This window comes from Podarcis raffonei, chromosome 9 (genome assembly GCF_027172205.1).
Source record: "Podarcis raffonei isolate rPodRaf1 chromosome 9, rPodRaf1.pri, whole genome shotgun sequence".
In the NCBI taxonomy this organism is placed as follows: domain Eukaryota; kingdom Metazoa; phylum Chordata; class Lepidosauria; order Squamata; family Lacertidae; genus Podarcis; species Podarcis raffonei.
In genome coordinates, this window is record NC_070610.1 from 25,591,377 (window position 1) to 25,613,128 (window position 21,752).

The window sequence follows — 21,752 nt, forward strand, 5'->3', positions numbered from 1 at the left end:
AAAAACCATTGTAAACAGGTAAAACCGTTAGTTGGATTGGAATACTTGTAGTTTAATGGTGAATGTTGGACATAAGGGGAGATGTCAAAGATTTGGATCATCATAAAAGATGTGAGAGGAAATGATTAACAAGAGGACCCACAAAGGGGAGGAGGAGATTATTTGGAATATTGTATGTATGTTGGATATATGATTGTAAGACTTTAATCTGAAAACCAAATAAATAAATTTATATATATCTAAAAAGAGAGGCGCACTTGGCCCCTCCAGCTATTCCGACAGGGCTGCGGGCCGCCTCACGGCAGCTCCTGGTTTTGGCGCCAAACGAGTTGCCTCAGCCCTCAGCGCCAGCGCGCGCGCACGACCCGGGAGTAGCCGCCAAGACCCGTGAGAGCTAACCGGTCGTCGGGATGGGACTTCGGCGGGTAGGTACAGGCAGAGCCGCACACCTTTGGGCCCCCTCAGGCTCCGCGGAAACGCGAGGGAGGCGGCTTTCGGAGAAGCCGGCATAGTGGGGACGGCGGCGGCGGCGGCGGCCGACTCGCCTCCTCCTCCACCTCCTCCTCCTGGGCTGCTCTTCCTCAGGCCGGCCAGGGAGCGGCGCTGCTTCCCCGCGGGCGAGGCGGCCGAGCGAGGCGCACGCTCTGCCCGAGCCCTCCTTCCCTGAGAGCCTGAGCAGCCGCCGCCGGGACTGAGGCCGCCGCTGCCGCCGCCGCGGTGGGGGGAGGGAAGGCGAGCGAGTCGCCGAGGCAGGGCGCCGGCCGTCGTCGTCGTCTTCGGAGCTAGAGCGACAGCCCCTTCCCGCGCCTCCCTCCACGGCTCCAGCCGCCCCCGGAGGCCGCTCGATGCTGCACCTTCCGGAGCTGCATGAGGTAAAAAAAAAAAGGCGGGCGAGCGAGAGAGAGAGCGAGCGAGGCGGCCGCCCCTGGGGTCCGGGTCTCTTGCTGCTGCCGCTGCCGCCGCTTGCTCGCCGCCTTCCTCCCCGGCTCTCCCCGCCGGCGTGGCGCGTTTCGACCAGCCGGGAAGACCCTGTGGGCCGGAGCCGGGCGTTCACACGAGGCGAGGGGCTGCAGAAGGGGGTCCTGAGGTGGAAGTTGAGAGAAGTGGATGGAGAGTGGCCTGCGCCCTCCCCTGAGGGAAGCAGCGCCGTCCCTGAGGCGGGGAGGCCAGGCCCGGCCAGGGTGGGAAAGAGTTTTAAGATTTGGCTGGGCGGGGGGATATGGGGTGGCCGGCTGGGGCTGCGTTGTTTTCGGGGTCCCCCCTCCGCCTGACTCCCTTTCCTCCTCCTCCCCTCCTCCGGTCGGCTTCCCCGTCTCCTGATAGTTTTGAGGCCTAACAGTTTAGGCCTCACCTCCTGGCTTCGGTGGAAGAAGTGCCTGTCTGGGGATCGGCTCTATTTCTCTCTCCTCTCCGCAGACCCGTTTCTCGCCCGGGCGCGGAGAGGCGATCTTTCCATCTTTTCTTTATTTTTTTGTTTTTTAAATGTTAACATTTCATTGTGAACCGCGAGGCAGCCAAAGTAATCGTGTTGGGCTTCGGAGCAGCCGCCCAATGAAAGGGGAAGGGAGGGAGAGCGCCGGGCTGGACGTGGCGTGGGGATCCGGGGAGACCCCGGTCCTGCGGACTTTAAGCCCTGGGCCTCGCCGCTGCGAAACACGGGGGCCTTCTTTTGAATCGAGGTTTAGAAATGGGGGAGGGAAGGGGAAAAAAGGTTCGGAAAGTCGCCTCTATTCCGCTGAACTTTTGTTTTCTGACCGATAGGGGCCGGTAGAGGACTGTGGAGAAGGAAACTTTATAACCAGCAGCACTAGGATGGATTTCCCATCCACCCAACCAAAGCCTCCTGCTGACGGCAAAATCATCTTCTACCCTCCTGGAGTTAAGGAGATCACAGATAAAATAACGAACGATGAAGTAGTCAAACGTTTGAAGGTAAGATGTTGTTCTTCGTTTTAAAATACGCCCTTCATCATGTTTTCTTCTGCGCTCTTTCCATCGCTCTTTCTCCCACCCATTTTCTTACTGGCTTTGAGCAAGCGAAAGGTTTGAGATGTTATTGTCACAGTGATTCATCTTGCTTTGTTGCTTAAGGATTGCGCTCTTGTTTTACTCTTGTATCTGCAGCGTTACTTTCATTTTCAAGAGTGTTGTGGGATGCCAGTATGATTTTTTAGAGATAGGACGCTTATGATCCTTAAAGCTAGTAGAAAATCTCTAAAGTTTAAAGGCAAGAGAAGACTGTTTATATAACTTTTAAGAACTCTTGTTCTATTTTTTTCAGAAATGTGGCATAGCTCAAGCATTGCTTGGTTGACAAGCTGTTACATAAAATTATTTCTAGTTCCTGCTGATTGTAAAATAGCTTTTTTTTCACAAAGTCACTATAATCTTTTGAGATGCTGATGGGATACGTTTAGAAATGCTTTATATGTTGTCACATCTAAGGAAGTAATTGCTGAATGTAGATGTTCTTGAGTCATATATTGGGGCTCCACAGATCTCTTCACAGCCTTGCCAATGACAGCTACTCTTCCCAAAGTTTCTGATCAGTTGCAGTTAATATTGGGAAGGGGAACAATGAATCTTCCTGCTTATTTTTGTAGTCCCCCCCCTTCCTTCTGCAAAAGCCTGTGTGGTGTTGGGATGTCACACACTTCACTAAAGAGAGTGGGAAGTAAGGGTGAGATCATTCATTGAAAGGCTAAAGGAAAGATCATTGATGGATTGCCATAGGAATGTTGGTAAGGTAGCAGGGTCTTGGTTCTTATGTCAACCAGGATGCAATCCAGTGGAGCCTTTAGCTCCAGTGAAGAGGAATGCATGGGCTTGGTTATCAAGGCAACTGGACATGTAAGCATTCTGCTTCCCTAAGAAGGGAAAGAGACAGTGGTTTGGGCAATTGAGTTGTAGTCCTCTGGACCTACAAGCTCTGGGAAACTTTCAGACGTTAGGGTTCTGGGAAGGCAACATGTCAATTTCATTAACACACTGTGAGTATATTTTTTTATTTATTGCAGTTTTAATGTGAGTCTCTTCTTATATTGCAACAGTGAAAGACTGCAATAGCCAGAAGAAACAAACATTGTGTATATTATGTCATCATGGTAAAGTCTCCCTTTGCACAGTTGTCTGGTCAGGATTTTGGTAGTAGTTCATGTATATCTAAGCGCTGTCATAGTTAATACTATATTATAGTTAATACTATATTAGAAGGAAACCAATATGTTTCACCCCGACACCATCATTTGAAGTTTTGCCTTCATACTGTTTTGCCCATACTGTATTTTGAAAAGTTTTGAGAGAGCTGCCAGTGAGGTAGTTTAATAGTGCTTTTGGCAAACGGAAAAGAAAACACTGTCTTGTCATTAGTTACAGATTACATACACAGTGAAATGTGTAGTTTGTATGTTTCAGTTTGGTTTTAATTAACCCCAAATAAGTATATTTCAAAATAGAAACCATAGGTTTGTCCTGACCGCCTTTTAAACAATTAAATTAACTTGTAACAGAATAGTCTGCAAAGCTGGAGCAAATACAGATGCTTAAATACAGATGCTTACAGTACCTATTGTTTATCAGTATCTTCTGTTAATGTTGTAGTTGGACACTTTAACTAGGTAGCATTACTGTGCTTGCATGTCTCTAGAAAGTGGCCCTGAAGTTTAGCTCTTGTATCATCTTGTTGCTAATGCTGATCCTCTTCCACTCTTCAACAGTTTACAGTATCTTTGGCATGTTGTCTGGTTTCCATACTAATTTTGGACAGGTGAGGGAGTTTTCTGGTGAAGTTAAAGTGTTTCTATATCTTTCCTGCAAAGGTCTGCTGTGTTGGCTCCTTCCATAATTTCTAACTCATGATAAAATTATTAGTTCTCTACTTAGCAACCTGCTAAGATGTGTTTGTTTTTTTAATAAATTTCCTTTTGCTGAGCCTGTGGTTCTAATATAACTGTGGCCTGACTTACTATGTTCCCTTTCCCAAGGGCAATGAAATTTTGATCCCTACATGTCCAGGTTCAGCCAATAATTCTGAAGTTTAATTTAGACTGGAAATGAGCCATGGCAAGCCTTGGCTGACTTGCTTTCTCTCTGTTCTGCCCTTCCTTTGCACATAAGAGGAGAGTGGAAGCTGCAGGTGGAGAGCCAATATGTTGTGGTGGTTAATGTGTCATATTTGGGCTAGGTTCAAATTCCCACTCAGACCTTGGGTCAGCCAGTCTCACTCAGTCTAACCTAATTCAGAATGTTGTTATGAGGATAAAATGTTGAGGAGCCATGTACACTTTGATCTCCTTGAAGAAAAGTTAGTTTATTAAATGAAACAATAAATAAACATAGCTCAGTTGGTAGAGCATGAGACTCTTAATATCAGAGTCAGGGGTTCGATCCCCATGTTGGGCAAAAGATTCCTGCAGTTGTCACTTCCAACTCTAAAATTCTTTGATTCAGTTTAGTAATTTCACATGGCAGTTTCCCTTTGCAGTTTCTTGAAAGAGAATGGTAATAGATTCAGGTAGGTAGCTGTATTGGTCTGACGCAGTCGAAATTAAAAAATTGTCCAGTAGAGCCTTAGAGACCAACTAAGTTTGTTCTGGGTATAAGCTTTCGTGTGCATGCACAGTTCTTTAGATACTTCAGATTCTTCAGGTATCTGAAGAAGTGTGCATGCACATGAAAGCTTATACTGTACCCAGAACAAACTTAGTCGGTCTCTTAGGTGCTACTGGAGAATGGTAATGGTCATGTTGGTGGCAAAGTAGCCTGAGGGACTGACACAATCTTCCACTGCTTTCTGAATGTTGACAGTTCTGATGCCAGATTTCTGTCCTTTTATTCATCTATGTAAGTGACTGTCCAGTTTTTCTTATGTAAAAAAGAGGCAGTCATTGCAGTTTGGAAGATGAGTAGGTGAATGAGTTCCTGATGTTCTCGCTGGTTCTTTTGGATATTATGTTACCAAAATGAAGATGAGAACAGAGTTTGCATCTGGTGGTCCTTGTGTTTGTATTTCTGTTATGTTACCTGTTGTAAGTAGTTTTAAAAAGGAGACGTCCTGTAAGCAAGGACACAGGCATGTTCTGGGTGGAAGTCAGAAACATGCAGATACATGTAAACACCAGTGAGTTTATTTCATAAGATGTTCACTGTAGCTGCACAGTAGCATCCTAGAAGTAAGCATTCTGCAGGCACTGGCCCAGGGTCAGGCTGTTGATGATTGAAAACTGTTGAAATCCAGAGGGAATTTTTCAAGGTCATCCTGCCTTTAAGTCCAGATGATGATGTCATATTCATGCTTCAGGTAAAGGATGTGTCTGGGGACATGAGCTGAGCAAAAATAATTTAAGTCAGCCATCAAAATGTTGGCATACTTTTGAGCAACACTGGTTAATAACGTTAGCATTGCCAGTGACATGAAGATTCAAGTTCTCAACTAAGTTAAATTGTTGGTGAGAACCAGTCTTGAAACAAACACCCGAACTTGCTACTCCATGTGCAAATGATGAAATTGGGGTCAGCATTTTCACAAGAAGCATTTGGGAGAAGGAGAAGTGCAGTGTGTGATACTTTTGTTTTGTTTTGGCTTGAGTATGGTTTCTCTCCCCATCCCCAACTACCCCATTCCTTTGCCACTCTCTACCTATTTGCAGGATCTTGATAACAAATACAATGCATTGGGGATAAGGTTTGTGAAGGTTTAAGGAAGTTGTGAGTGCTGAAACTCTTTTTGATTCCTTAGGATAAGGTAACAAGCCTACTACATGTGTGGAACTTTCCCTTGTTGCACTATATAGTACTCTGAGCAGAGAGTTTTGTCACAATGTTGGGTTAGATTACTGTTCTGTATACTCTATAGCAGCCTTTCTCAACCTTGGGTCCCCAGATGATAGGGCCTACAGCTCCCATCACCCCCAGCTAGCAAGGGCAGAGTTCAGGGATGATGGGAGTTGTAGTGCAACAACATCTGGGGACCCAAGGTTGAGAAACACTGCATGCCTTCTGCACATAATCAGAGCCACTCTCCTATATTGTTACTTTGCATGTTCCAGGCTTTCTGGCTTAAATTATGTCTGTTAAAGATGAACATGAAAGAATTGTATTAAAGGAAAAGGCAGGCATATGAGAGGGTGTGTGTCTGTGTGTGTGTGTGTGTGTGTGTGTGTGTGTAAGATGCATGGCACAAGGAATGTGTGGCTAAAAGGCACAGGAAACACAAGCATTAAAGTTTGTGTATTTTGTTAATCAAAGACATGCAGCTGTAGGAAATGGGAATTCTACTGACTGAAATGATGAGAAGATAGAAAATGTGGAAAAGGGGTAATTGTGCATGCTTGAGTTAGGTGGTTAAAAAAGTAAATTATATGGATAGATATATCTGATAAAGGATGTCACAGAGAAATGTATTGGTAAGACATGGTAGTGTGGTACAAAGGAAATGTGTATGCACATAAAATAATCATGGGAACCATATACAGGCAAGTCCAAATTTGTGGGGGGGTTGCATTCTGGGTCAACGTGTACGACAGCAGAGTGCGTATAAGTTCACTCTGTTCTGCCCCCTTTTCCTGCCACTTCTGGGTTTGTGACGATGTGTGTGTGCTTTGAACATGTACAAAATGGTCATTGTCTGTATGTGGTAAAGAAACATAACTAGGAGCAATCCATTTTTCACATTTTAGTTGAGAGGGTTCTGGGCTTTAAAACATCTGCATTTTAGTAGTTGCTGATTGCTTTAATTGAGAAAGAATTCTTAACAATACTATCACTTGTTCCAACTGTGAATGGCAATGTTAAATGCAATTGATTAGCAGTTCAAAATCAGCTATTTAGATAATATTTCTAAGGAATTCAGAGCTTAATTTCATGTCTCAGTTGATGGGGGTAATTTACTTTCTGTTGAGCCTGGCTCAATTTTAATGCTGGCTATCTAATTTAATTCCTCAGACCTAAAAGTGAAAGTCATGTGATTCATTATTATGCCAATGTAATGCCATGTGGTAATGGTAAACATTTGTTGCTTATGGACACTCAATTCTCAGCACATACTGCATTCTACTGCAACTACAGTTGTTTTTTCATAAGACTTATAGAAATTACAGTATGTTGTATTTTTGTAGATGATTGAACAATTTAGCACCAGTCAATTAATAGACTGCTTAACTCACTAAACACTTTCTGCAGGTCTTCTAAATGTGTTTGTCATGTAGGGGATTCCTTTAGGGGCTAGTGTCCTAGTTACAGGAGAATTCAGCCTTTCACCAGAGGTACTCACCAATGTACAAGCGTTTTAAATGCAGCAAAGTCCAAACAAACCAGGTTTAGGCACTGAGGATCAGTCTAGGTCCAACAGCCAAGGTCAATATTTCAGGAAGCTCCTCTAGGCTGCAGTGCAGGGAGATTAGAATCAAGAACAAGGAGGCAGAGGTCCAGTCTCATGGGTTCATCTTTAGGTACCAGCCCAGAGGGCACCTCAGAAGAATCCTCATCATTGGATTCAGGGAACTCAGCTTGCTCTTCAAGTTCCTTGATTTTTAATGGGTTTGGTTCATTCACTGGGAACTCTGTGCCTTGGTACAACGTCAGGGCTAGGTATACCAGTGTTCCAGTCACAAACTTTTTGCATGTGCTCTCTGATAAGAATATAGATAGCTATCTGTAACTGCTCTCTGGTTTGTTTCCCCTCCGCCCCGTCTGTAATAATTTAAAGACAAGACTTGGGAGAATAAATGTGGACCATGCATACAGTTACCATATCACTGTTTAATATTCCAGTGTTGGAGATGGATGTGCAGAGCAATGTCAGCTATGAAACAGGCTCCTGGCTAGTCCCATGTTAGGAGAAGTGAAGTGTAAACAAGTAGAACAGAGTGTGGGTGACCATCTTCTTACTTGGAAGTTTTGTTCATTTTGCATTAGTCAGCCACCTGATTTTCACTGGGACAGAACACTAGTCTAGAAGTAAAAACATCTTGATTATATTTGTGCGTATGTGCTTCTGAATAGATTATTGATTGTGAGCATCATTATGTCATTGGTCCTGAAGGAAATGCTTTTAGACTAATTCATTTGAGTCTTTGAGGTGTACTGGAAATGAAAGTATTTCATCAGCTATAGCAACATTCCTGTCATACGCACAGCAGTAATTATAATGGCAAACTTGCATGTGCAGTAGCATCACTGTAATAGTCTCCTGGCAACATAAGCAAAAGCGTCAAAAAGCAAGCAGGGTCCCTAAAGACTGAACATATGCAGCAGCCATATATTTGGAGTGAGAACGGCATTAAATTGTTCAGCTTCTATGATCTTTTAAGTCATTGTCTTTATCATAGTCTGCTTTCTGAAAACACTGAGTGTTATTAAGTGCTAGTCCTACTCGGAGTAAATCCATTGAAGTTAATGGACATGGCTAACTTGGATTCACTAATTTCTACAGGACTTCTCTGAGTAGGACTTAGTTGATGGCATCTCTCTTTTTTTAAGGCAGCTTTGACGTAACTCTCTGATAGTAACAATGTGAACAATAACCTATGTTTTAGCATGAAATTACAGATATATCTAGGATGGTATACTTAATACTTAATGTAAATAAGTATATAGGGAATTTTCTATTTTGTCTACCGCGTCTGCCCCTTCATGCTGATGTAGTACATGTTGTTTATGTTATTTTTGTTGTCTGGTCTTTGACCGCAATAAAGATTGATTGATTAATTGATGCTTAATATGGATATCGTTTTAAAGTACTTGCTTACATTTGGTCTTCAAAAAAGTTTGGTAAATGCAAGAATTTTTTCTTTATAAGAAATAAGACCAAAAAAGAAGGAAAATAGATTTGTTTAAAAATAAATCTTCAAATGACATAAGGCTATATCACTTCAGTTTATTAATTTAACAGTCATCTGACAATAGCATATCATATAAAAATGCAATGAAATGGACAGTAAGGGCAACAATAAAGGGATGTACTAAATTCAAAACAGGAGCTTCAACGGTTACATGTGCCAGTTATTTGTGTACAAAGAGTTTCCCCCCGAAACATGAGAACTTAACAAATATGGAAAATGATCTCTTACCTAGCTGAAATATGTAACTTGGGTATTTAATATAGCATGCACTATATTTAACAAAATATAAATTCATTACAGAAGTGTTCAAGGAAATCCAGACCTTTAATGATAAATTTGGCACTGAGCCAATAAGCCATCCATGCCGTAGGTCAAAACCTGACCCACATTCTTGATCTGTTGTGTTTTTGGCACAAGTTGATATAGCTACTGGTTTCAACAGCTGGTACAATGAAGTAAGCAAAAATAAAAACGTTATTTTCCTGATGCAGTGATGGAGTCTTCATTCCAGCTATTGAAGTTTTCTTATGTTGGTAAGAGTCAGGGGAAAATAGAAAAAATAATAGTATTTTCTTTTAAACCATGTGACAGGACCCTTCATATACCAAAAGTTAAAGTAGTATACCAGATTGATTGATTGATTGATTGATGAAGTTTAATGTTTTGTATCTGCTTCTAATCTATTTTCCTACATTGATGTTGTGTTGCAGTTAGGAAAGAGCTAAGCAAAATATTAGCATGGATTAAACCAGGCATAGGCAAATTCAGCCCTCCAGATGTTCTGGGACTACAACTCCCATCATCCCTAGCTAACAGGACCAGTTATCAGGGATGATGGGAGTTGTAGTCCCAAAACATCTGGAGGGCCGAGTTTGCCTATGCCTGGATTAAACTGAGATGTTAGTCTAGTGAAGCCTAACAATATTCTTGTTCTTCATCTCCAATTAAGCTTGACTTAATATTCTAAGGCTGTCGTCATATGTACACTTACTAAAATTAAAGGAACAGCAGTTCTGAGTTGACATCATTTGGAAGACAAAAGACAGTAGCAAGGACAAAGTTAGGAAATGCTTCCTGAATAATTTTGGATGCCATGTAATTTTATTTGTGGACCTTTGAACTACAAGGGAACCAAAGGTGTGATTAAAAGTGGAATACGTATAATATTGCACTGAATGAATTATTTACATCTGTCTTCACAGTGAGATCCCTTTGCCTTTCACAGGAAGTGAGTTTGAGGAACTAAGACAAATAGTCATGATGAGACAAAATCCTAGGCCTTATTGACAAAATAAAAACTGGCAAATAACAGGATCCAGATTGCAGCCATCTGAGAGTTCTTAAAGATTTCAAAAGTGAAATAGCTGATCTTTTAACAAAAATATGTATCTTGTCCGTAATATCAGCTTCCATACCTGAGGGCTGGAAATGCAGGGCTTTTTTTCTGGGGGAACTCTCCAAAACTCAGTTCTGGCACCTCTTCAGTGGGTGCCATTGCCATTCTAAGAGAAAGAGAAAGGCATTCATGGTGAGTTCCAGCAACTCTTTTTCCAGAAAAATAGCACACTGGAAATGTAATCCCAATCTTTAAAAAGGAATGATGGGAATCATAGAATCATAGAGTTGGAAGAGACCACAAGGGCCATCGAGTCCAACCCCCTGCCAAGCAGGAAGGTCCTGTCATAGAGAGTAGAAATAGATGGATAGTTCTTTCATTAAAGGGATGTAAAAAGTGGGGTCCCCCAAGGATCAGTATTGGGGCCGGTTCTTTTTAATTTGTTCATAAATTGCTTGGAGTTAGAAGTGAGCAGTGAAGTAGCCAGATTTGCTGATGACAGGGTGCTATTTTTTTTACTGCATCTAGTGATGTTTGTGGCTTTATAAATTGCTTTGGATAAATTAGTTCTTAAATTGAAATTGTGTCACAGACTTTGGTATGTCCTTTATATGTAGAACCTTTGGTGCTGTCCCTCCTCATAGTTCCCCAGGAGTCTTTGCTCTACAGGACCCAGGTGCTGCTTATTGTAGTAAATCTCTGCAGTAAAAAGCTGTTTGAACTTAAGGCCCGCTTCATACTAAAGTGGTCAACCAGTACCACTTCAGACTACAAGTGGGTGCTCTCATGACTGAATGCTTCTGGACACATTTAGGCTTCTATGTACAGGGAGCTTTGTGTAATGGAAAAGATTTCTAGCTTAGCCTTCTGTGTGGCATGCAGCATTCAGGGAGGCCACATCTACACTCTGAAGTGAAACTCCTCAGAGTTGGGCTTACCCCCGAGCAAGATAAAGTGGCAGAATAGTTCCTGATAGCAAATTGGTAGGCACCCACTTTTCTCTCAGTTTTTGGATGTGAAGTGTGTATTCAAAATACTTTCTTCGTATCCTTCGCCTTATAGTTTCCCTTGGGATTTGGAGGAAGATAATTTTAGCACTATAGAGTGCCCCATTTAGTCTTACTGTAATGGATCAAGTACAGTACATGCTAGCACATCACTTGTCTCGTGCCCATGCAAAAACGAGTCACTAAGTATTTTACCTACTTAATTACTTCTTTCTGCTGATTTATTTCTATTAATTTCATAATCATTGTGTCCTTGATTATGAAAAAAAACGTAAGAGTAGTCTTACCAAACCATTTATGAGTGCAAACAGCAATTAAACTTTCAAATAGAATAGAAAGTCTTTTTAATGGATCTCCTCTTCTGCCCATATGTGATAGGACAGTGTGTGCCCATATGTGATAGGACAGTGTGTTCTCCTTTCCTGAGCATGACCTGTCTGAACACCAGTATGCAGGGGTGGTGTGTTTTTTGTTTTTTGTTTTGTTTTTGGAAAACAGTACAAAGTTTTATCCATGCAAGCTTTAGGATCATGTGTAACACTGCAGCCCTACTGATGCAACATATTTCTGTGCAACAGAGCTTCCACTTTCTGTCCAGTCCAGCCTCTTGCTTGCTCTCAAAGTCTGCTCCTAAGGGTTTGGGGACCCTCTGGAGAAGATGTAGGGGGTGCCTGGGGGGTGGAGAGGAAACAAAAGTTCCATGTGGAACCATGCTGGCACAGCATTGGATACAACCGTTAGTTTTTTTTAATTAGATTCATTCATCTAGATTCATTGTTAGCTTCCATACTTCCAATATGTGAAAAATGTATACACAGCATTTACATATAGGATTTTCTTTTAATTGATGGCTTAAATTAATTTGAGGAACTTTGCGGGTTTCATTACCAAGAATTTCCTTTGAATTGGAAATTTGCACATGCCCCAGAACTATATCTGTTTTGGTTTTGTTCCAAGCAATGAGAGCACTGCTATTTCAAAATAATATCAGAAGGCAATGTTGCTTGAAATAGGTTGTTCTCCCTAAATAGTTGATGTACAATGTATTTTCTTCTCCCAGAGCACCAGACTTCTCACGGAACATAATTTAAATACTACTTTTGCTATATTTAATGCAAATATATACCTTTACTCAGGTATAGGAATAGATTTCCTGAAAAAGGGTGATCTCGTTTTCATTGTTAGAAACTCAGATATATAAGCTAGGCGCCAATGGCTCTTTACGGTCACCAAAAGGGAATGTCTAGTTGCCATTTTGGGGCAAGACAGCTCTAAAGTCTTATTTTTCAAATGATGGACCAACGTGATTGATTCTCAGTTAAACATCTGGCTAGTTCAGATGACAATCTTGAGCTAGGTTGAGAGCTTTGAGAACTTGAAGAGTCACTTGATCCAGGGACAATCCACATATATCTTGGCCTTTTCCTACCTCTTTTTCTTGATGGTGACTGCTCCTGCTCAGGCTGCACAGAAAAAGCATTTTGGTTCCAGATATTCTTTCAGATTGTGCAGATAAAATATAACTGATATAATTCTACAGGAAGGGGTATTGATGTGTGAAAACAGCCCAGATACAATGACTCCAGACATGCACCTCCTGATGGTGGAGACGTCAGGTGCCATCCAGGTACCCAGGCATCATCACTTGGTCACAAGTTGTTTAAAGCCAGGTGCAAAATGCGGCTGGCTAATTTCAAACACTGCTCATTATGAATATGGCTGGACAGAAGAGGCATTAAATTACAAAGGAGAAAGGTTGTGAGCTGTGAACTGTCATTACTATTCAATTTCCCCACCACTGAGTTGCCGTGAAATCACAAGGGATCTCAGCCCAGTGGCTAGTCAACATAAAGTCTGATGACTGAGATGTCCCTTGTGGGGAAATATGTAGATGTTTACCAGGAATTGCAAAGTTAAACTAAATCAAATTGCCAGTAGATTGGATCAAAGTTTCATTTTGCCACAATGTTTAGTGATTCTATCTGCCCTCCCCCCAGTAGAAACTGAAATGGAACCTTAATCTAATTTCCAGGGGAAGGGGCCTTTTGGAGGGTGCCCAATGTAGCCTTTCTGAAGTTAAAAGGTAAAGGACCCCTGACAGTTAAGTTCAGTCACGAACGACTCTGGGGTTGTGTCTCTCATCTCGCTTTACTGGTCGAGGGAGCTGATGTTTGTCTGCAGACAGTTTTTCCAGGTTATGTGGCCAGCATGACTTAAGCCGCTTCTGGTGAAACCAGAGCAGTGCACGGAAACACCGTTTACCTTCCTGCCGGAGCGATACCTATTTATCTACTTGCACTTTGGCTTGCTTTCGAACTGCTAGGTTGGCAGGAGCTAGGACCGAGCAACAGGAGCTCACCCCGTCACGGGGATACAACCCCCTGACCTTCTGATCGGCAAGCCCTAGGCTCAGTGGTTTAGGCCACAGCACCACCCGCGTCCTTCAGAAGTTAGTAATGTTCAAATAAAGGCATGGGGGGGGGGAGAGTGCCTGGTATGGGTTGGGAATCTGAGAAGCCAACAGTAACTCTCACTGAGAATCAGTGTAGATTTGAAAAAGTTTTGAAAAGTTTGATCCATCATCTTGATTCAAAATGGGGTCCAGTGGTATCCAAGCATATAAAATCCTGCTTCTTAATCTCAGGAGCCATTGTGCCAAATTGGGTTACCATATCTTGGCTATTGAAATTTGCCATACTTCTTTCTTTCAGTTTTTCAAGTTCAGAAGCTGAGCGTTGCAGTGAATTGAAGCAAACTGGTTACTTCCAGACTAAACTGTTGATGTGCGCTCCAACTTAATTCTGCTTTCAAGAATTAGTAGTTCTTCGGGGAAATTATGATTGAGATATATGTACAACCTGACATGGTAGCAGATATTTGTAGCACTTGCACACATCACCTGCAAACGTGAACTTGGCATAATATTTGTGAGTGGCACACATGTTGCTTGGGCTGTTTGCCATTTGGCTGTTCGTTCCAAGCTAGCAGGTGAATAGCAAATTATAAGGCCGTGTTAGATTGCTTTACACACAATTGTTGCTCAATTACAATAATCACTTGGATCGTGTATAATGGGGGTGGACATTGTAGAGAGCAAACATTATTAAAGGGGAGAAATAATTACCGGTAACAAAGTGTCCTGATATTCAAAACGTATCTGTTTGAGTTTATCTTTGTAACACATTCTAAACAGGCATGTGCTTATTGCTTAATGAGTACATGCTGTTTTGTAAAAAAAATATTAACTAATCCTGTTGCATGTCTTGATAACATTACAAATTGTAATCTAGTGATCTACTAGTGCTTACTTATAATGTTTGTACTGTATTCCCAAATTCCTAATAGTGCAACATGAGGGAGAAGTTAGTGGTTTTTTTGTATGTATTTGGCTTGTGTTTTTGTGTAGGTGGGTGTTTCCCCCCCCCCCCCACAGAACTTTGATATCCTGGTTTACAGAAAGCACAAATGTCTTGTAAAATATTTTTTAGTAGAAATTAAATAATTACATAGTTCAACAATCAGTATCTACTTTATTGAATTCAAGTTACAAAAAGTAATGTACCAGTGTTATTTAGTGCAGTTATTCAACAGTTAATTCTTTAGAAAATCTGCTAATCTCAATTAAGACATAGAGGAAGGATGGTCAAGTAGACTGTGCATGAGAGAAATACTGCTATTGTGGCCTTGTTGTGCAGTTGTAGTTTTTCTGAAAGGACTGCCTAGTCATCTAGAAGATGAATCAGAATTAAAGGATCATTGACCCATTGGTATTTAACATTTCTTTTCATCTAGAAATCAGAGCAATAACTTGAAAGTTCAACAAACTCAATAAATTAGTATTTACAAGTAGGGCTCTGCAACAAAATATTGTACTGTGAAGAGTTGCTGTTCAAGGTCCCAGCCACCTCATTCTATCCCCCCTCCCTCCTCCCGCAACAATCAGTCAACATTTCATGCTTACTAAGCATACTCGGTCCTCCTAATCAGGCAGTTGTGGGATATGTTTGCTTGTTTGTGTGTTTGTAAGGTTGAGATGGACACTCTTGTGTTTAGTACCAGCTCTAGTAAATTCTTTATTTTTCAGTTGATATCTGTAGGTAGCTTTCTTCCATCTCCAAGGACATTTCTTATTAGCATCTCAGTGTGAATCAGAAAGTGAACTATCAAGACAATGAGATGGTTCTGTATACCCTTTGTCTATGATTTTCTGTCTTGTTCCAGCCATGCATTCTATTCCCTTCCATCCAGTTGTCAGTTTCCTCCCGCAGTTACTATTAGACTATTTTTGGGGTCTCCACTTGGGTTTTTCATGTGAGTTTTTTTTGTACTGCAGATTTTGTGCATACTTCAGGCCTACCCTGTGTAATGAATAACAGTAAATAATAGTAAATAAAAGAAGCTTAACAAATACTGAATTGGTGTATGTTATATAAACTTGTAGTGTCAATATGTTGAATAAATTGTTTATTGCAGTAGAAGTTGGAGAGAGCAATGCTTAATGAAAATTAGAAGTGTTCATATTTTTACTCATAGATGGTAGTCAAAACGTTTATGGACATGGACCAGGATTCAGAAGATGAGAAACAACAATATCTCCCGTTAGCCTTGCACCTTGCATCAGAATTCTTCCTCAGGAATCCCAATAAAGATGTCCGTCTCCTTGTAGCATGTTGCTTGGCTGATATCTTTCGAATTTATGCCCCAGAAGCACCATATACGTCCCATGACAAACTCAAGGTAAACTATGTTTGCGAATAATCTCAACCCATTTCAGTTGTATATTCAGGAAATTCATGGGTTGTCTCACTGCATCAAAGACAGACATTAGCCTCCTTTGGATGTAATGATAAAAATATGGTTTCTCATTATGAGATCATACTGCAATAAGTCTCAGGTTGGCATTCTTGTCCCTCTCTAGTGCATTTGCACAAAAGAGTTCAGAAACTTTCACTACTGTTCTGATTCACCCTAAACTGGTTAATCTTAACTATGATTTATAGAAACAAGCCATTTTGTAACCCATCATTTGTATTTAGCTTGTTAGTGCAAACCATAGTTAAGATTAGCCACTGTTTGTTCAGGTTCACATATATTGACAACCTGTGGTTAATAAAAAGTGGAAGTGGAAGCCATGAGCATATCTGTGTTGGAGAAGTGTGAAAGCCTTGTTGGGGCTTATTCTTGTTAAAACCATTGTTAGTCTGAACAAGGCCTTTGTGAAACTTCCCCAATAGCGAGTATAATATTTATAATATAAAGAACTTGAACTATACAGTTAGCAATGTTAACATATCAGAGTACATCTGTAAAACGTTCACTTCCTTTTTGTTTTGCAGGATATATTCTTGTTTATTACAAGACAGTTAAAAGGATTGGAGGATACAAAGAGCCCCCAATTTAACAGATACTTCTACTTACTAGAGGTAACTTTTTACTTTACTTTATTTATACATGTTAATTCCTTGTGGTCAAAGGAATTTGGACTTGTGAAAGTTGCAGTTTAATAGTGTATATGCTTGTTACAGAAACCAAACTTCTGGCTCTGATCCTAGATTGATATTAATGGCGTCCAGATATGTCAACCTATGAAACTATTTGGATATTATTAGAGCAAAAGATTACATAAATGGATAAATCCATGTTTCCTGAATTTAGAAATTAGGGTTTTGGCCTTTTAACAGAACTGCTTAGTTGATCATACTGGCAGACTACTTTGAAATTTTAATGCATATTATCAACATTTGCGTATACATAGTTCAGATCTGAACTGTAATTTAATGCTTTGTTTTTGTTATAGAATTTAGCTTGGGTTAAATCTTACAACATCTGCTTTGAGTTGGAAGATTGCAATGAAATTTTTATCCAGCTTTTTAGGACTCTCTTTTCAGTTATCAAGTAAGTTGGATTACTTTGACCTCGTGCAATCCTTGCATGCAACTTAAAAATTAAAAAATGTCAAAATAATAATATAGTTGCGGTTTATGTATTCCAGGATTGTCTAAAGTTTTAGTGACCCAGGAAAGAAATATTACTTGATTAAGATTTATTACAATTTTATATTATAAATCAATATTGGCAACACTAAAAGAAAGTACCTTAGGAGTTGCAGTTTTTCTATGTTCTGCTATATTTATATAGCTGAGAACTGTACCTTGTCACCCATAGCTATATTTATGTTGAGTGTGTGCGTGTGCATGTGTGTATATATATAGAGAGAGAGAGATACAAATGCTAGTTTTCAGAGTTCTACAACGAGTCTAATGTGATCATTAATGAGAACTGGAGAGGGCTTTGTTCATTATCTTTCCCATTAAATTCTGTGGGACAAAACACCCTAGCTCTAAATGGCAAGACAGTTGTAGGAGTGGCAAAATTTACTTTCCCACAGAACTGGGGACAATTTTAGTTCCTCTATTCCAGGACAGTCATAACATGTGGGGCCCTCAGTGCTTTTTTGGCGGCCCTCAACAACACTTGACTCCCCCCACCCCCACCTTGCCTTCCCAGAGCCAGGAAAGGAGGTGCTGCGCTTTGGGAAGGAAGTGTGAGGGCTCTGGCAGGGTCCTATAATCCACCCACCTTCTTCCCAAAGTCTAGTTAGCACATTCCCAGCTTTGGGAAGAAGGTGTGAATGCTCTAGGTCTAGGACCATGCCTGAGTCTCACACCTCCTTCTCAAAGCCTGGTGCCTTGCTTAGCCAGCTTTGGGAAGGTAGCAGGAGGGCTGGGGAAGGGGTGTCAAATTTTGGCCTCTCTCCCCCTCTCCTCTGCACAACAAGGCAGTGTGTGTGGGTTCTGTGTCAAAGTACTCTTGAGGCCTACTTCTGTCAATCTAGTGGAATGCTACAGTTGGAGGCATTGTTTCATTGGGAGCAAAACCTGACCATCACCCTGACACTGGGTAGTCTCACTCTGAATTGACTGGGAGTCCATTGGGAGTTTGTGTTTCTATGCGCAAAATAGCACAACACTCCCTCAGGAACTCTTGTAACAGATACCCTCCTCACCTCATTATAAAAATAAGATTTAGATAATGGATTAATGTTGTCATTAAAGGAGACAAGACTGTTAAAGTATACAAAGCTGTATTGAGGCAGTGTGATTTGAGGGAATAAACAGAGGAATGATTAGTGTGGTGTAACCTCCATCCAGCATGGTATATTGGTCAGGGAGAGGTCATCATGTGACCGATTGTGACTCAACTTAGGAGGAAAATGTCAGTTACAATGACCTAATTGTTTTTATCAACAGATATATGTTAAAGGATGTGAGATTTAATTGTGTCATTTGGTAACAAGGATCTGTTATTAGTTGGTTATATTGGTACTGCTAAATCAATGTATTCTAATTTTGATGTTATATTTAGCAATAGCCACAACCAGAAAGTACAAATGCACATGCTAGATTTGATGAGTTCTATCATCATGGAAGGAGATGGAGTTACTCAAGAACTATTGGACTCAATTCTTATCAACCTCATCCCTGCCCACAAGGTTTGCAAAGTAAAAAACAACAACAACCCTCTCCCCACTCGTGCTTCAGTAGCATAGCTTTACTTCTGTGTCCATTTCGATGTTTTGTCCAGAGAACTGCAAAAGTTGCTTGTTCCCTCCCTCCTTTGTCTTTCCTTGTTCCCTCTGTGCATATACCTTGTTGCTGCTTCCTCAATTCTGGATGTAGAGGTACTCAGTTGATTCATAGGAGAGATGCTGGGACTGAGCAATTATAGTGTGCTGATTTGGAGAAGCCCCAGGTATGTCTGCCCTCTGCTTTTCTTCCTGTAGGCTGCATACAACATCTCTCCTGCGACCCAACAGATCTGTTCAAGATTCAGTTTAGGTTAAGTGCTGGGTAGTGCTTGGCTCCATGGGAACAGAACGGGGGAAGTCATTAAATGGGAAGCTAGGTAGAGAAGAAGGCAGTTTTCTCCAACCTAGTGCCCTCCAGATGGTTTGGACTGCAATTCCCATCACCTTCCTATTATGCCCAGTTAAACTGGGATGGTGGGAGATGTAGTTCACAACATCTAGTGGGTGGCTTGGAAACAGCTGTCCTAGGAAGTTGCCATGTTTTAATCTTGGGTGTGTGCAGTTGACAACTTGTGAATCAATAGGGTTGCCAGACTAGATAAAACAATTGCTTCAACTCAAAGATGTGAATTAGAAAATGTGTCATATTGTTCTCTAATTGAAAGTTCACATAATGGATTTAAGACTATTTTGAGTATATAAAAAAAACCAGCGGGGTGGGGGAAGTGAAGGCATATGTGAATGTGAGGATCACTCCATTCTGGGAGAAAGAATATGTATCAACAGAACCCCTGTCATGCTTTATATGGGATATATATCTGTTCTCCCTTACACCAGTCATTTATGTATTTTTTATTTCGGCATCAAGGCAAATATTAACCTTAATAAGATTAATATTATGAGCTGTATGCTCATTACATAGTGCCTTTCACATTTAAAATGTTTTGCTTTAAAGATAAGTTGCTATATAAAACTTTAAGTTACATATTTTAGCTAATTAGAAGTATGTATAAAACATTTGTGTAGGAGGGAGTTTTTAGAACCTTTGGTTTATTTTCTGCTCAAACTGATCCATTTCTGTAGAATGAATAGTACTATTTTATGCTGCTCACTAACAAATAGCTGGATTTTTCCCTCTTAATTTCCCCCCCTCTGTATTCTAGAACCTTAATAAACAGGCATTTGATCTTTCAAAAGTCCTGTTGAAAAGGACGGTCCAGACCATTGAGCCATGCATTGCCAATGTAAGTAATAAATGCATCAACATACCATTAGCTGCTACCCTCTTAACTGCTTTGATATGCCACTGTTTTGTTTGATTGAATAAATTTAAACCATCAGAATAGGCATTTTCCTTTCCCCTTTTCTCTCTGAGTTAGGACAGCAGCCACAGTCCTCTTTTGTGTCTACCCAGCTATGGAATCGCAGTGGATAATGTGGCTCTGCTACTCTTAGTGCACATGCTGTTCTCCCTCTCCTTATTTCAGTCAGAGAAGACAAATCCAACAATCGTGTTGTTGACAAATATATAGCATATGGAATTGTGGTGCTGTTGCTAGCATTGATATGCTGTATTTGCATATTGGAGGAAACAGGGCAACATTGTGGTTGCTGAACATTGGACTTTTTTCTCCTGTTAGGAGACAGAGAATTTGACATGGGGCTTTCCACAGGCTGCCAGGCAAGTTCCTGATTAGAAGACACTCAGCAAATAATATTGATGAAGCACAGACAGAGAATGAGTCATGTCCATGTGGGCATAGAATTATGTGAATGTCTCCTGCTGGAACACTGCTTATGCTGATAGTCTGAGCTTTTAGTTGAAAGCTGGTTTTAAACATTGGAATCTGCAGAGCAGTTATGCCCTAAAATTAATGCGCTTAAGTAGGATTTGTTGCAACCTACTCCAGTTCCTCCCTGCAGCTCTGGGCAGGCAATCTCAGTGGCTTTTGTTGTGTGCTTGAACATGCCCCCCTACCCTGTAGCCTGCCATAGTACAAGAAGGTGGAAGCTCACCTTGTGATGTGCTTTGGAGGCATGTTTCACTGTTACAGAGTCCCCCTGAAGCTCTGCTAGATGTCAGACATCGGGCTTTGCCTGCCCTTCCTTCAGTTTGTGGGACAAACAAGATTGGTGGCAAGCACAAATACTTACCTACAAAAACCAGCCAAAATTTGTGGATCTCTATTCATAAACTTTTTTTTAAGCACCTTATTAATAATATCTTTTTTTCTTAGTTTTTTAACCAGGTCCTGGTACTAGGAAAGTCTTCTGTAAGTGACTTGTCAGAGCATATATTTGATCTAATTCAGGAGCTTTTTGCTGTTGATCCTAATTTATTGCTGTCCGTCATGCCACAGCTTGAGTTCAAACTGAAGGTAAGTGAAATTAGCTATTTAATATTTACATATGTGGAGGTCCCCAGCATGAGGCTGTGACAACAGTTTAGGTTCCCAAAAACCAAGCAACTAGATCCACCTGTTTAGTGGTGCTTTGGGCTCATGTTTCTGAAACAGTAGCTTTGCATGCTCTATGGCTTTAAGATGGCATTGCATAATACAGAGAGAGAGCTCTTCATAGGAGTCTGTGAGCTGGAATACTTGTTTGTATTGCTTTGGTTTTTCAAAAGGCAAGAATCCAATAGTTGAATAACATGACTTTGATTTTTGTATATTTGTTTTGTTTTGATAGTATTTAATTCCAATTCTGTTTTTTGTTGTCTTCAAACTGTAGAGCAACGATGGAGAGGAACGTTTAGCTGTTGTTCGCCTTTTAGCTAAGCTATTTGGTTCTAAGGATTCTGACCTCGCAACGCAGAACCGTCCGCTTTGGCAGTGCTTTCTTGGCCGGTGAGAAAACATACAAACGTGTTTTTAATTGTTCTGGTCTCAAAGCAGCTCTCTTCCTACCATTCATCTCTTTTAAAAAAAAAATCTGTAATGATTTTCATATGGTCATGGCTATCTGCTACATATTGTTAGACCTACTTCTATTTTCAGATAGGACTCGAGTTCACATCTTGAAGCAAAGCTCAGTTTAGG

General features: G+C 40.9%; 1 protein-coding gene across 6 annotated transcripts in view; it reads left to right on the forward strand.

Annotated features, from left to right (window-relative positions):
• Positions 1 to 361: 361 nt before the first annotated feature.
• The window catches only part of PDS5A (PDS5 cohesin associated factor A), a 53,504-nt gene continuing 32,113 nt past the window's right edge, over positions 362 to 21,752 (forward strand). Inside the window, exons 1-9 of one of the 6 annotated variants that reach the window (XM_053402021.1) lie at positions 362 to 425; positions 1,762 to 1,932; positions 15,717 to 15,920; positions 16,520 to 16,606; positions 16,981 to 17,078; positions 18,549 to 18,684; positions 19,875 to 19,955; positions 20,949 to 21,089; positions 21,445 to 21,560. In XM_053402021.1, the coding sequence (XP_053257996.1) occupies positions 411 to 425; positions 1,762 to 1,932; positions 15,717 to 15,920; positions 16,520 to 16,606; positions 16,981 to 17,078; positions 18,549 to 18,684; positions 19,875 to 19,955; positions 20,949 to 21,089; positions 21,445 to 21,560 (1,049 nt within the window). In that variant the 5' untranslated portion in view covers positions 362 to 410. Of the gene's footprint in view, positions 426 to 614; positions 873 to 906; positions 1,060 to 1,761; positions 1,933 to 15,716; positions 15,921 to 16,519; positions 16,607 to 16,980; positions 17,079 to 18,548; positions 18,685 to 19,874; positions 19,956 to 20,948; positions 21,090 to 21,444; positions 21,561 to 21,752 lie in introns of those variants that run through there. The other 5 variants (XM_053402018.1, XM_053402019.1, XM_053402024.1 and 2 more) reach the window with 5 other exon arrangements.